The following is an 11,928-nucleotide window of genomic DNA, read 5'->3' on the forward strand; positions in this document are numbered from 1 at the left end:
TAAGGCCGAGTGAGTGGAGCAATTAGAATGCTGCAGGTGTTTGGACACACTGAAGACTACAGACATGATTTGTGGGTGTTCAACAATAAGGACATCTTGACAAATGGCTTCACAACTACTTGAAAATACAATCAAGTAAAAACTTAGACTGGATTGAATTATGGTACACATGAAGCAATTTAGCAGGAATGGAATCTCACGAGATCCATGGAATTAGATATCTTTATGTCCATGGATTGCTAAGGGGCTCTTCCAAGCCATTAGTTTTGTAAGAATGGTTTGGTTGCAAAGAAATACACTTCAAACCTGAGGCTCAGTTCTGATCTCATATATACAGGCACAAAACCCTAGTTCAAGGAAGCATGCCATTGCAATTAATGGGACGTAAGCATATGCTATAAGTTATATACTTAAATGTTATCTTTTGGAGGTGGACGTAAGTACCCCCTTAAGCATGTTTCCACTGTAATCACTGGAGTGGGGGTAGTGTAAATGGGGTCTAACTGAGTTCACAACCAAGCCCATGGTAATGAGACAATCTTACGAAGAAGCCATTTTTGGAACACATCACTATAACCGTGACTGGGGCTCTGTGAATATGATAGACAGAAAGGAGAATGTAAAAGGACATAGGGCAGAGGGACAGATTTGTAAGATTTATAAAGAGAACATATCCCCTAAAAGAAAAATATCAACACACAGTAATGCAAAACACTTGATGTTATAGGACATCTCAGTGTTGGATCTAACTGCAACATTAATTGAGTCCCATTGTACAATCAATAAGCTGTATGTTGTATATTTTATGGCACACAGGGTGGCTATGTCTAGACTGGCATGAATTTCCGAAAATGCTTTTAACGGAAAAGTTTTCTGTTAAAAGCATTTTCGGAAAAGCACGTCTAGATTGGCAGGATGCTTTTCCGTAAAAGCACTTTTGGCAGAAAAGCGTCCGTGGCCAATCTAGACGCGGTTTTCCGCAAAAAAGCCCCGATCGCCATTTTCGCGATCGGGGCTTTTTTGCGGAAAACACCACTGTGCTGTTTACACTGGCGGCCAGTGTAGACAGCTGGCAAGTTTTTCCGCAAAATCACATGATTTTGCGGAAAAACTTGCAGTCTAGACACAGCCGGTAAGTAATATGTCTAGCTCCACTTTTCACAAAAGACACAGAAGCAACAAAAGTACACAGAGCCAATTAAGTTTATAGAATAGGCTGAAACTTACCGCAGTGAAAGAGTTGAAGAGATAATATAGTGCCCAGGCAATGATGACAATGTAATAGATATTTAGCCAGAACGAGAGAACTACAGCCGCCAGACCCACTCCTAGGAGAGACGACACAGAGCATGATCAACACAAGCCATCCAAAGTCTATGAAATTGTATTGAGCTGGGGGACACAAGCCTCTTGTGATGAAGTGGGGACAGCAAGTTGGGAAGTGACTGCACAGAGGTGAGGCAAAGGTTTGTACACCTAGGAAAAGTGAATCATCTCACAGATATCAGTAAGTGACAGTGCACAGTCCTCAAGTTCACTGATCAGCTAGGGAAGGCTTGTTCGAATGTCATGGTGCCATGCAGAGCTGGTCTTAGGGGAGGGCCGGGTGGTTGCCTGGGGCTGCCATTTTCAAGGGACCACCGACAGAGCCCGTCTTAGAGGCAGGCTGTGACTGCAACCACATTTTGGCCCAACCTCCTGAATCCTCTCCCCGGTTATTCACCCTTTTTTATTGCTTGACAAATTTTTCCAGTATTTTTTTTGCACCTACGGGCAAGCTGGGTGGTTGCCCAGGGCCGCCAATTGGTTAGGACCGGCCCTGGTGCCATGTTTCAAAGACTGAATGCTGTTGTCTTTCAATCTGCTGCTAGCAGAATTGTAATGTGTGGAGCTCTATGAACACTAAAAAAGAGTGGGAACCAGCCATGTCCCCACCTGCTTCTGTACATTGAATTAGCCTCTCAGTAAAAAGATTTCTAATTTTTCTAATTCATCACTGGCCTCTAATATGTAGTTATTACAAAAACAAGAGGTTCGCACCCAACTGGTAGAGAGCTCAACTTCTAGTGTAACATAAACAGGGTTCTGCTGGTACAGAGCAGCACAGCCCTTCCCACCAATTCACTGCATCTCATATTAAATACAGGAATGATGTACCAGGTGGCTCAGACCAGTCGTTGGCCCCCCTAAAGGCAGTGTTATCTACCGGAGCATTTTGTTACTGCTAAAGGTCATTCAGTCAGAGAGCTGGAGTGTTACAGATGCCTAGATACTATGGTGAAGGGGACCTTTCAAAGACAGACCAAATATAACAGTCTCCAAGGACTTGTCACCCTTCCCCCAAAGGTTTATGTACCTGTCCTTGAGGTTTCATTTCCCCTTTCAGTACATGGTTTCAGCCCTAAAGCTAGATGTACGGCCTCAGCACTATGGATGTAAGTACAGTACCTTTGAACATGGGTGCTAATTTCCAGACCCCCAATCCGCCAACAGAGGTATACTGGCCAAGAGCTGTCTCCAGCAGGAAAAGAGGAATCCCAGCAAACACCAGGGTCAGAAAATAAGGAATCAAGAAGGCCCCTGGAAGAACAAACAGCTGTTAACAGCAGGTTCTGCAAGTGCTTCTCACCACAAGACCTTTTGGGGCCCTGGCCACCCCTTCTCCCCAAGAAATGTAAAGCTCAGCTCCCAGATACTACGCAAATCCCCAGGAGCACACTGCTGGAGCCCCAACCCTCACCCGCTTCTGCACCCAATCCCCTGGTCCCAGCCCTGAGCCCCATATCACACAGAAACTCCCTCCCAGATCCCACACCCCAGATTCCTCCTGCACCCCAACCCCCTGCCCCAGGCTCAACCTGAAGCCCCCTCCCACACTGCAAATCCCTCAGCTCAACTCCACGGCCCACAGCCCGCACGGTCCCCCATTACCTCTGCCGCAGCTGGATGAAAGTTAGCACGGGGGGAGAGCAAGTGGCAGAGGGAGAGAAGGGAGTGAGGGGGTGGGGCCTCAGAGAAGGGGCAGAGCATTGAGGAAGAGGCAAGGCAGGGGACAGAGCAAGGGCATTTGGGTTGGTGCGATTAGACGGTTGGCAACTGTACACAGGCAAGCCATTTGTCCAATTTTCAGCCAGACCCTCTGTTTTTTTCTGGGGCTTGTCCCCTGACCCAGTATTGATATTGAACTGGTATCACACACAGAGGACACTGCTCTGTAGAGTGAGCCACTCTGCTCCTGCAGTGAGTGAAGTCATGCATGCTGGAAAAGAGTCACACTGGGGGTGTGCAGACAAACAAGGGGATGTGCTGGATTCTGGGATGCACCAGTGGCTACCCTATGACAACATTCTGGGAGGAAAATTGCATCCTGGGCTGAACTGATGTAGAGAAATGTTGGTAAAATTCAATGTGCTCGTTTTTAGTGCTGAGTGAAAAAAAACAGGGTTGGCACAGGCCTGGGACTCAGGAGATCTGTGTTCTATCCAGTGTGATCTGGACAAATCAGTCTCCTAGGAATGAAAATAATGTTTCCTTGCGGCCTCACTTTGTTTGCCTGTTCTAGCTATTTGTACGGCTCCTGGCACAATGCAGCGCTATCTTGTTTGGAGCATGTAATTATTAGTGGGATACAAACAAATACAACTGATAATTAATCATTAAAATGGCCACCACTTCCCAGTGATTAAATATTGGGAAAGAAAAGCACTTGTATGTTTTTGCTTGTAGCCTTAATCGGGGTCAAACCCCGCCTTACGCAGTGAAAAAAACATTCACTATTGAGTGTAAAGCCAATGGACCTAGGATTTCAAGAGGTGGGATCGAACCTGTGACTATTTCGCTCTCTTTTGAGAGTGGTTTCAAGGTGTCTCTAGGTTACATAAGTATGTGTGGTCAAAATTTCTAATAAACATTTAGGACCTATTGAACTACATTCAAGTTAAGGGTTTGTCTACACCAGTGTTTCTCAACCTTTTTTTTTATCAAGTACCCCTTAAAAAAAAAGTACCCCCAATACCTACAGTTTTCAGACACACAATTTTTTTCTACCATTGCAACACATCTGTTCAAACAACTTAATCGTAGCCAGGTGGACGATTAAATTTTTGGGTGTAAAAAGTACAAAAATAATAAAACACTGTAAAAATTTAAAAAAAAAATCAGTTTTTCTCCAAATTTCAGTTGTGTTGACGTACCCCCCAGACTTCTCTTGAGTACCCCTAAGGGTACTTGTTTCACTGGTTGAGAAACACTGGTCTACACTACCAGTAGCAGAGAGTTTGCCTACCAATATAAATCAGCACAGAAATTGGCATATTATTCGGGAAGGGTAAAATTCCACTCCATGCAGAAAGCCAATGCAACAATGACAGGTAAGTCACACTCCAGGCACCGTGTGGGACACAGGCCTTGTGCTGGCCCATTGCCTCTGGGATAAATCTTTCCCTCACTATGCCCCTGATAAGGATACAGATTAAATCAACTGGGGATTGATCCAATATGCCAGCAGTAAGTGAAATGACAATATTGTCATTCCGTTCAATTTGCCTGTGCGTAATGGAAGCGGCCCACGCGGCTTTGCTTTCAACCTTGCACATGCGGATATATAATTGGAGTTCCACCCACTGTCTGCTCAGCAGTGGAGGCGCCTCAGCCTAGGCGGGGGAGGCGTTGCCTACCCGGGTCTGAGTCAGATGCCGTCTGATCCTTCCTCTCTGCTTTAAATTGGCTCTGAGCAGTGCTTTGTGTGTCACTTTGCCTCCTTATTTTCAGACGTCAGCAGCCTCCATTGTTGCAGATTGCAGAAACGGTTGCCTGTTGGCAACCAAAGCAGACTGATGTAGGCTGCAATGAACAGCCTGCATGGACCAGCAGCATGGGGCCTTGAAACTACGCACGCACAGCACACAACTTTCCATTTCCTGATAGAAATTCTTATGGTAGCATTTCTTATGGCAAATGGCAAATTTGTTAGGCTCATCCAGGGTTTTCCAAACATCCTGCTGGACTGCTCCATGTCCCTGGCCCTGCTGTGTTAGAGACTGTACAGTGCTGGATTTGTAGCACTACCAATAATACTTTGCACTCCCCTCCTAGGGGTTCAGCATGATCTGCTGAGGGGATTTTTTTAGCCTCATAAGACCCCTGAGGTATATAGAATTAGCTTCAATTAATATATAAAGAAACAGCCATGCTGAGGTGCCCTGACTTGGCTGACATCATGCACCCACAGCCAGCAATAAAAAACACCATTCCCATCTCTCAGTAAATACTACACCAAAAACCATTATTCCTCGTGAGTTGATATAAGCAAACAGGAACTGTCATGTCAAAAGGGATAGACAACTAGGCCCAGGGCCGACTTATCCATTAGGCACAGTAGGCACAGTGCCTAGGGCCCACAATACTTTTAGGGGCCCACGAAAATGTTTTAATTTCTTTTAAAATCAGAAGAAAAAAATGAACTTTTAGGGTCGAAGAAAATGTTTTAATTTTTTTCTCACATCAGAAAAAAATTAAACTTTTAGGGCCCACGAAAATCTATTACATTTTGCCTAAAACCGAAAAAAATAAAATGTTGAAGTATTTAAAGTTATATCAAAAATAATTTTTAATATTGATATTTCAGGGCTCGCCGAACAGCGGTGAGCCCCGCTCACCAGCTGCACTGTCCAGCAATCTGCGCGTGTGCAGATCACCCGAACCCGGCTCTTCCGGGTTGCAATCTACTCGCCACGGATGAGTAGATTGTATTATTTGTCGAGCCCTGGATATTATTATGGTGGGAGGGGCCCACGAAGACAAAAGTGCCTAGGGCCCACAAAAGTCATAATGTGGCCCTGACTGGGCCACCTTGCCTGGTCTCCTGTCTTCAACAGTAGTCAGTGCCTGATACTTCAGAGGAAGCTGTAAACCCCCCATAGCACACCTAATGATGCTAGGTTAGCTATCAGGGAGAACTTCCTAACTATGAAGGTAGTTAAGCACTGGAATAGGCTTCTAGAGCAGGTTGTGGAATCCCCATAGTAGGAGTTTTTTAAAGAACAGGTTAGACAAACACCTGTCAGGGCAGGGTTACTTGGTCCTGCCTCAGTGCATGAGGTTGCACTAGATGTCCTCTCAAAGAGCCATGTCACCTATATTTCTATGATTTTATAATCCCTTGTAGTGAAATTTCATGAGCTATATATTGGCTAGTGGTTGGTATAGGGGACAGGGAGTCAGGACACCTGTGGCCAGTTGCTGGACAGGTCTCTTTTCCCAAAGAGCAAACTAGATGACACAACCAAAGGCAATGTCACATATGGGACAACAGTAAAGCAAGGGAGAGAGAGGCAGAGACTGCTCATGAGGAGGACAAGCATATCAGAGGGGAAGTGAGTTTTTAGGAAGAATTTAAAGGAGTGGGAAAAGAAGATGGGTGGCCTAGGAGGGCAGCATGACTAGAGGGGGGTAAACCAAGACAGAGAAGAAGATGGACTGAGGGAAGGGAAGAGGAGGGGGTAGGAACTAGGTGGGAATGTGAACTCAGTGACAGCTGCAGCTGATACTATTGGTTGCGTTGGAGCGGAGAATAAGGATTTGACCTGGATGGGGAAAGGGATGGGAAGCCAGTGAAATGGAGGAGGGGAGTGACCCAGATGAAGCAGTGAGACTGGAAGGTGACTTTAGCAACAGAGCTCTGGAAAATGGTGGGGAGGAAGGAGAGGATAACAGAAGCCGAGGCCATGAAGGTAGTTCAATGGCCACCTTCACTGGAAAGTGCTTCTGTCACTGATGGATTTTATCCCTGTGAATGAGGGCAGTACAGCCATCCCGTTTGCAGACGTGGGACCAAGGCACTGGATAGATTATGTGATTTGCAAAGTCACAAGAGACTGTCTGAGCAGGGAATTGAATCCAAGTCACTTGATTCCTAGTGCAGTGCCCTGCTTCCCTCAGACTGGCTCTCTCCAGCTACATCTGCACTGCAGCACTATTTCATGATAGCAGAGGTACCGGATACCAGAGGTGTCCCAAAATAGCTATTCCACGTAGGGTTGCCAGATGGTTTCAACAAAAATACCGGACACACTTGATCTCAGATGGGGGGGGGGGGGAGGAAGCGGGGCTGGCGGGGGAAATTGGGGGAAACCGTCCAACAGGAGCAGGGCTGGTCAGGAGAGGGTCAGGGGGAGCACGGCTGGCCGGGGGTGGGAAGAGTGGGGAGGAACTGGCCAGCGGGAAGCGGGGCTGGCCCAGGCACACACGGATCCAGGGGCGCTGCCCATCCTGCGCACGGTCCCGGCAGAGCACATAGGCAAGTCCGGCCTTGGGGATTCTATCCCACCTCGGCCCCACCCCCGCTCTACTGCATTGTTGCGTACTGCCTGGCTGGTGCGTGAGCATGTCTACCAGTCAGGCAGTATGCAACTACGAACTGACACTCATGATAATAATAAAACTTATTTAATTAGAAAATACCGGACATTTATATGTCCAGTATTTTCTCAATTTGTTTCCCGGACAGAAAGTTCAAATACTGGACTGTCTGGTTCAAAACCAGTCACCTGGCAACACTAATTCCACGTCTTTTGAGAATGCCTGTTATTTCAAAATATAATAGGCTCACTATTCTGACATCCCTGTAAACCTCGTTCCAAGAGGAGTAAGGGACATTTCAGAATAGCGATTTATTTTGAAATAAGTGCTGTGTAGACAGCGCCACATTTCAAAACAAGCTATATCAAAATGGACTTGAAATAAGCTATGCAATTTTCATAGCTCAAATTGTGTAGCTTATTTTGAACTGTGGGTGCAGTGTAGACGCACCCTTCCACTCTAAGGGATGCCCAAGGCAAGGCCAAGTGATGTAGCCAAGAGGGTACTGAGGAACAGCTGTATTTTGGGGAAATTAAAGAATAAGAAGTGATAGGACTTAGCAGGATGCTGGGGACATGCAGATAAGGGCTCTGTTTCCAGCTATGCCACAGAATTGCTGAGGGATTGCTGTTAAGTCACTTAACCGCTCTGCAAATCAGCTTCTTCGCCTGTGAAAATGGGGATAGTAACACTAACTTCTCTCACAGCTGTGTTGTGAGGCTTAATTCATTCTCACTCATATGATCCACTTGTGAGCGAAAGACCCTGCTGTATGGAAATGGAAAGTATTACTAGGATTACTAGTATTGCCCTCTCGCAATTGGCTTATGCTACCTCAGTATATCTGATGCGGCAGACTGTGGATACACTGAGAGCAGGATGGGAGGGGAATGCACCAGCCAAATTTCAAAGCACTAGCTGCACCCTTGGGTAGAGGCTGGTAGAAAGGAAACGCGTGTGTTTAGCATTCTATTCTCACCTCCTCCATTCTTGCCACAGAGATATGGGAACCGCCAGACATTGCCCAGTCCAATGGCGTAGCCCACGCACGACAGCAGGAAATCGAATTTTCCCTTCCAAGAACCTCTATCTGGGAGTTCCTTCTTCTTCGTGGTGCTCCCATCTCCTTGGGCAATTGGCTCAGATTCCTCAATGGCTGCTTGCTTCACCTCAGAGGGCGAATTCAGCTCCACAGACGTGGTGTCAATCTTTCCCATTGCTGTTCACATTTACCTCAGGGTCTGAGGGGACGGGAATGATGCTGTTTGTTCCAGCTGATCTCAGATTAAATGCGTGGTTGGGCCGGCCACAGCCCCTGCAAGTACCTCTGGGGAGAAAGTAGAGGGAGAAGTTGCTCTTTGCCTGAAACAGTGGGATAGGGACATAGGACAAAAAACCGCATCCTCCTCCTGAACTCTTGCTGAATGACTCTCTGTGTAGTCATCAACAAGTCATGTACACTAACTTCCCCGCACCCGTTCCCCATGGGAAAGCAGAGATCATGCTGCCCTGCCACACAGACATTCTGGGAGGTACAGAGCGTGTCAAGTACTCTGATGAAGTCAAGTGCCAACCTGTGATGTAGTGGGGGCTGCATTCACTCTTGTAGCCATGGTGTTCACTCTGTTTTTGCATTCACTGTTTACTTTGTTGAATAGTAACAGAGAGGTAGCCATGTTAGTCTACCTCTCTTGGTAAAACAAAAAAAGCAGTCATGTAGCACTTTAAAAACTAACAAAATAGTTTATTAGGTGATGAGCTTTCGTGGGGCAGACCCACTTCCTCAGATCATATTCTGAAAGCGAATTGGTGAATGGTCATGCCAATTTGCTTTCAGAATATGATCTGAAGAAGTGGGTCTGCCCCACGAAAGCTCATCCATCACCTAATACACTATCTTGTTAGTCTTTTAAGTGCTACATGGCTGCTTTTTTGGTTTACTTTGCTGTGCTGTATGGGATCAGGAGGTCCTCAAGTCCAGCCCCCTGCCCAAGGCAGGGCCAATCACACCTAAATCAACCTAACCAAGGCATCCTACTGCCCTGTGCTTCTCTGTAATGACCGCGCATGTGTGTGTGTGCGTGCGTGTGTGTGTATGTGTGCGTGTGCGTGTGTGTGTGCACACGCACATGCAGTGCCCAGAGGGGGATGGGATCTCTGGGGGAGAACTTCTGAGGGGAGGCACACAGGGAATGTCCCAGGCCAGCCTGTCACCTGAGCTAGGTGGAGGATTCAGTCAGGTGACACTTTGCCGGGAAATCTGAACAAAGGAGTAGGCAGGGCAGCCTGGAGGCTGGGAGTGTGAGTTAGTTTTCCAGCTGGCTGAGGGAGAAGGGAGCCTAGCTGGCTTTGGGGGCCAGGACAGGTGCCCAGAGCTGGGGCTCTGGGCCCCCCTTTCCCCAAGATGGATTGCACGGAAAGCTCCTGGTTCTGTAGCAACAAATCTGTGCTGTGCCGTGTTCCTGTCAACCAATCAACCTTCTGTTCTACCTGCTGGCTGAGAGTCACGTCTGACTGCGGATGGGGGTGCAGGGCCCGGTGACTCCCCCACACTCCATGCACAAGGAAAGGCTCCACATCACTGTTACGAATAGGATAAGGGAGGATGGCACCATATCCTGGACCGACACCCCTCCTATCTCACAGGCTTCCCAGCACTGTCCATGCTTCCAGAACATGAAAAGCCCTGGGGCCAGTGTGCATGCAGGAGTCCCATTAGTGATTTACCAGAAGTGACACAGGGGAAAAAAATCTAACCAAGGACCCTGAACTTCTATTTCTACTCATGGAGCAGTAATGCTGGACACATGCGTGCCTGATGATGTCATACCTCCCTCCCTCCCTCTGGTAACACTGGAGCAGACACCACAGAGTGGTTCTGAGAATGGTTCAAATAGCCACATCATTTGGCAAAAAATATTTGCATGGCTGTATCAGGATAAGCCCAGGCAACTGTACCTATTACTGCATCCCTCAGCTGAGTGTACTGCAAAACCTAACTGCTCACACTGGAATGTGTGATTGCACCTGAGAGGGGTGTGTGTGGGGAGGGGCGAGGGGGCTGCATAGCAGAAGACACAGGACACAGAAGGCACGTCTAGAATACGTTTTAATTTCGAAAGAGGATATGCAAATTTCACAGGAGTTTGCATATCTTCTTCCGATTGCATTTTCAAAAGAGGATCTTTCGAAAGTGAAGGTAGTCTGGATGCGTTTTTTTCTGAAAAAAATAAACCTTTTTTGAAAAACCGCGTAAACTTCCTTTTTTTAGGAAGAGCAGTTTTTTCGAAAAAGGGTTTTTTTCCCACAAAAAATGCATCCAGACTGCTTTCACTTTCGAAAGATCCTCTTTCGAAAATGCAATCGGAAGAAGATATGCAAATTCCCATGTAATTTGCATATCCTCTTTCAAAATTAAAAGTAGTCTAGACCTGCCCAGAGAGAGCCAGGGATAAGCAGAAAGAAAGCCAAATAGACACTATCTGCAAGTACAGGGTGTGCTCCTCCCCCCAGGGGAAGCAATGAGAGAGATTTTGGGACAGGGTGGTGACTGAAAGAGGCCTGGCCCTGTGAGAATGGACACTGTCTTCTCTTTGAGTCTCCCTGTGTTCAGAGAAACAGAGCTTTGCAAAATAACAGGACTGCATCCCAAGATACCTGTCACCACTTTCTACTCCTAACTGAACGACCGGCCACACACTGCATTTGGCTAACTGCTCGGAACAAAAAGAGCCACAACACGAAGATGGTTTCCTGTGTCATGCCATACCCACCTGCATTTTGTTCTGAAGTTTGAGTCTCTTTTGCTGTGCAATATTGAGGTGTGAATGTATCTAATCATTTTCTAGGAAGAATCTCTCCAGATGAAATCCACCCCATGCATTGGCCCGATGCATCTTTTAAGTCCCTCTGAAGCCTTCAACATAAGACACAAGAGCCTAATCCAAAGCCCATTGAAGATACCGTGGCAGGGTCGGTACCACTCCTGGGCCCCAGACCCCTGTTCAGTTCACAAACTCACAGACTATGTACAGCAGCACAGGTCCTTGTCAGCATTTGGGTTTCTGTCCATTGGCTAAAAGTGTGTTGGGGCCAACACACCTGGTCAGCCAGGGCTGGGTAACCAGTCCTCCCCAGCTACTGGCTGGGCTCTCAGGCTCCGTGGGTAAGAGAGTCCAAATACTCCTGGTCAAAGCTCCTCAGCTACACTGTTGTCTCTGTCAACGCTGCTGTTCTCTGTATCAGCTTTTCTGATTCTTTTCTTATCAGTTATAGCTCCTCTCCACCTCACCCCAAATTCCTCTTCCGCTCTCTCCCCCTACCCCACCCGCCAGCAGGGAAGGCTTTTTAAAAGGTCCTGTGGCTTCCTGAAGTCAAATAATCTGGCCCTTAATTGATTTATAGCAGCCTGGTCCCAGCTACTTCCATTCTGCCCATAATATCCTCAGGTTAGCTGCTCCTAGCTGCCTTGAAGTAACACCCCCCTCACTCCCCCAGTCTAGCCCTCTATCCCACCTTGTCACAATATCCATTGACCAGAGGCCCTAAGTAGAGGACATAAGCCATGCA

At 47.1% G+C, this 11,928-nt stretch overlaps 1 protein-coding gene across 1 annotated transcript in view; it reads right to left on the reverse strand.

Moving 5' to 3' along the window:
- Positions 1-8,576, reverse strand: part of LOC102449895 (sodium- and chloride-dependent GABA transporter 1) — a 31,685-nt gene extending 23,109 nt beyond the window's left edge. Inside the window, exons 1-3 of the mRNA XM_006135489.4 lie at positions 8,339-8,576; positions 2,449-2,580; positions 1,228-1,328 (exon numbers count right to left, since the gene is read on the reverse strand). Coding sequence (XP_006135551.1) covers positions 1,228-1,328; positions 2,449-2,580; positions 8,339-8,576 — 471 coding nt within the window. The remainder of the gene's footprint in view (positions 1-1,227; positions 1,329-2,448; positions 2,581-8,338) is intronic.
- Positions 8,577-11,928: the final 3,352 nt, after the last annotated feature.

The sequence above is a fragment of the Pelodiscus sinensis genome, chromosome 1 (genome assembly GCF_049634645.1).
Source record: "Pelodiscus sinensis isolate JC-2024 chromosome 1, ASM4963464v1, whole genome shotgun sequence".
In the NCBI taxonomy this organism is placed as follows: Eukaryota; Metazoa; Chordata; order Testudines; family Trionychidae; genus Pelodiscus; species Pelodiscus sinensis.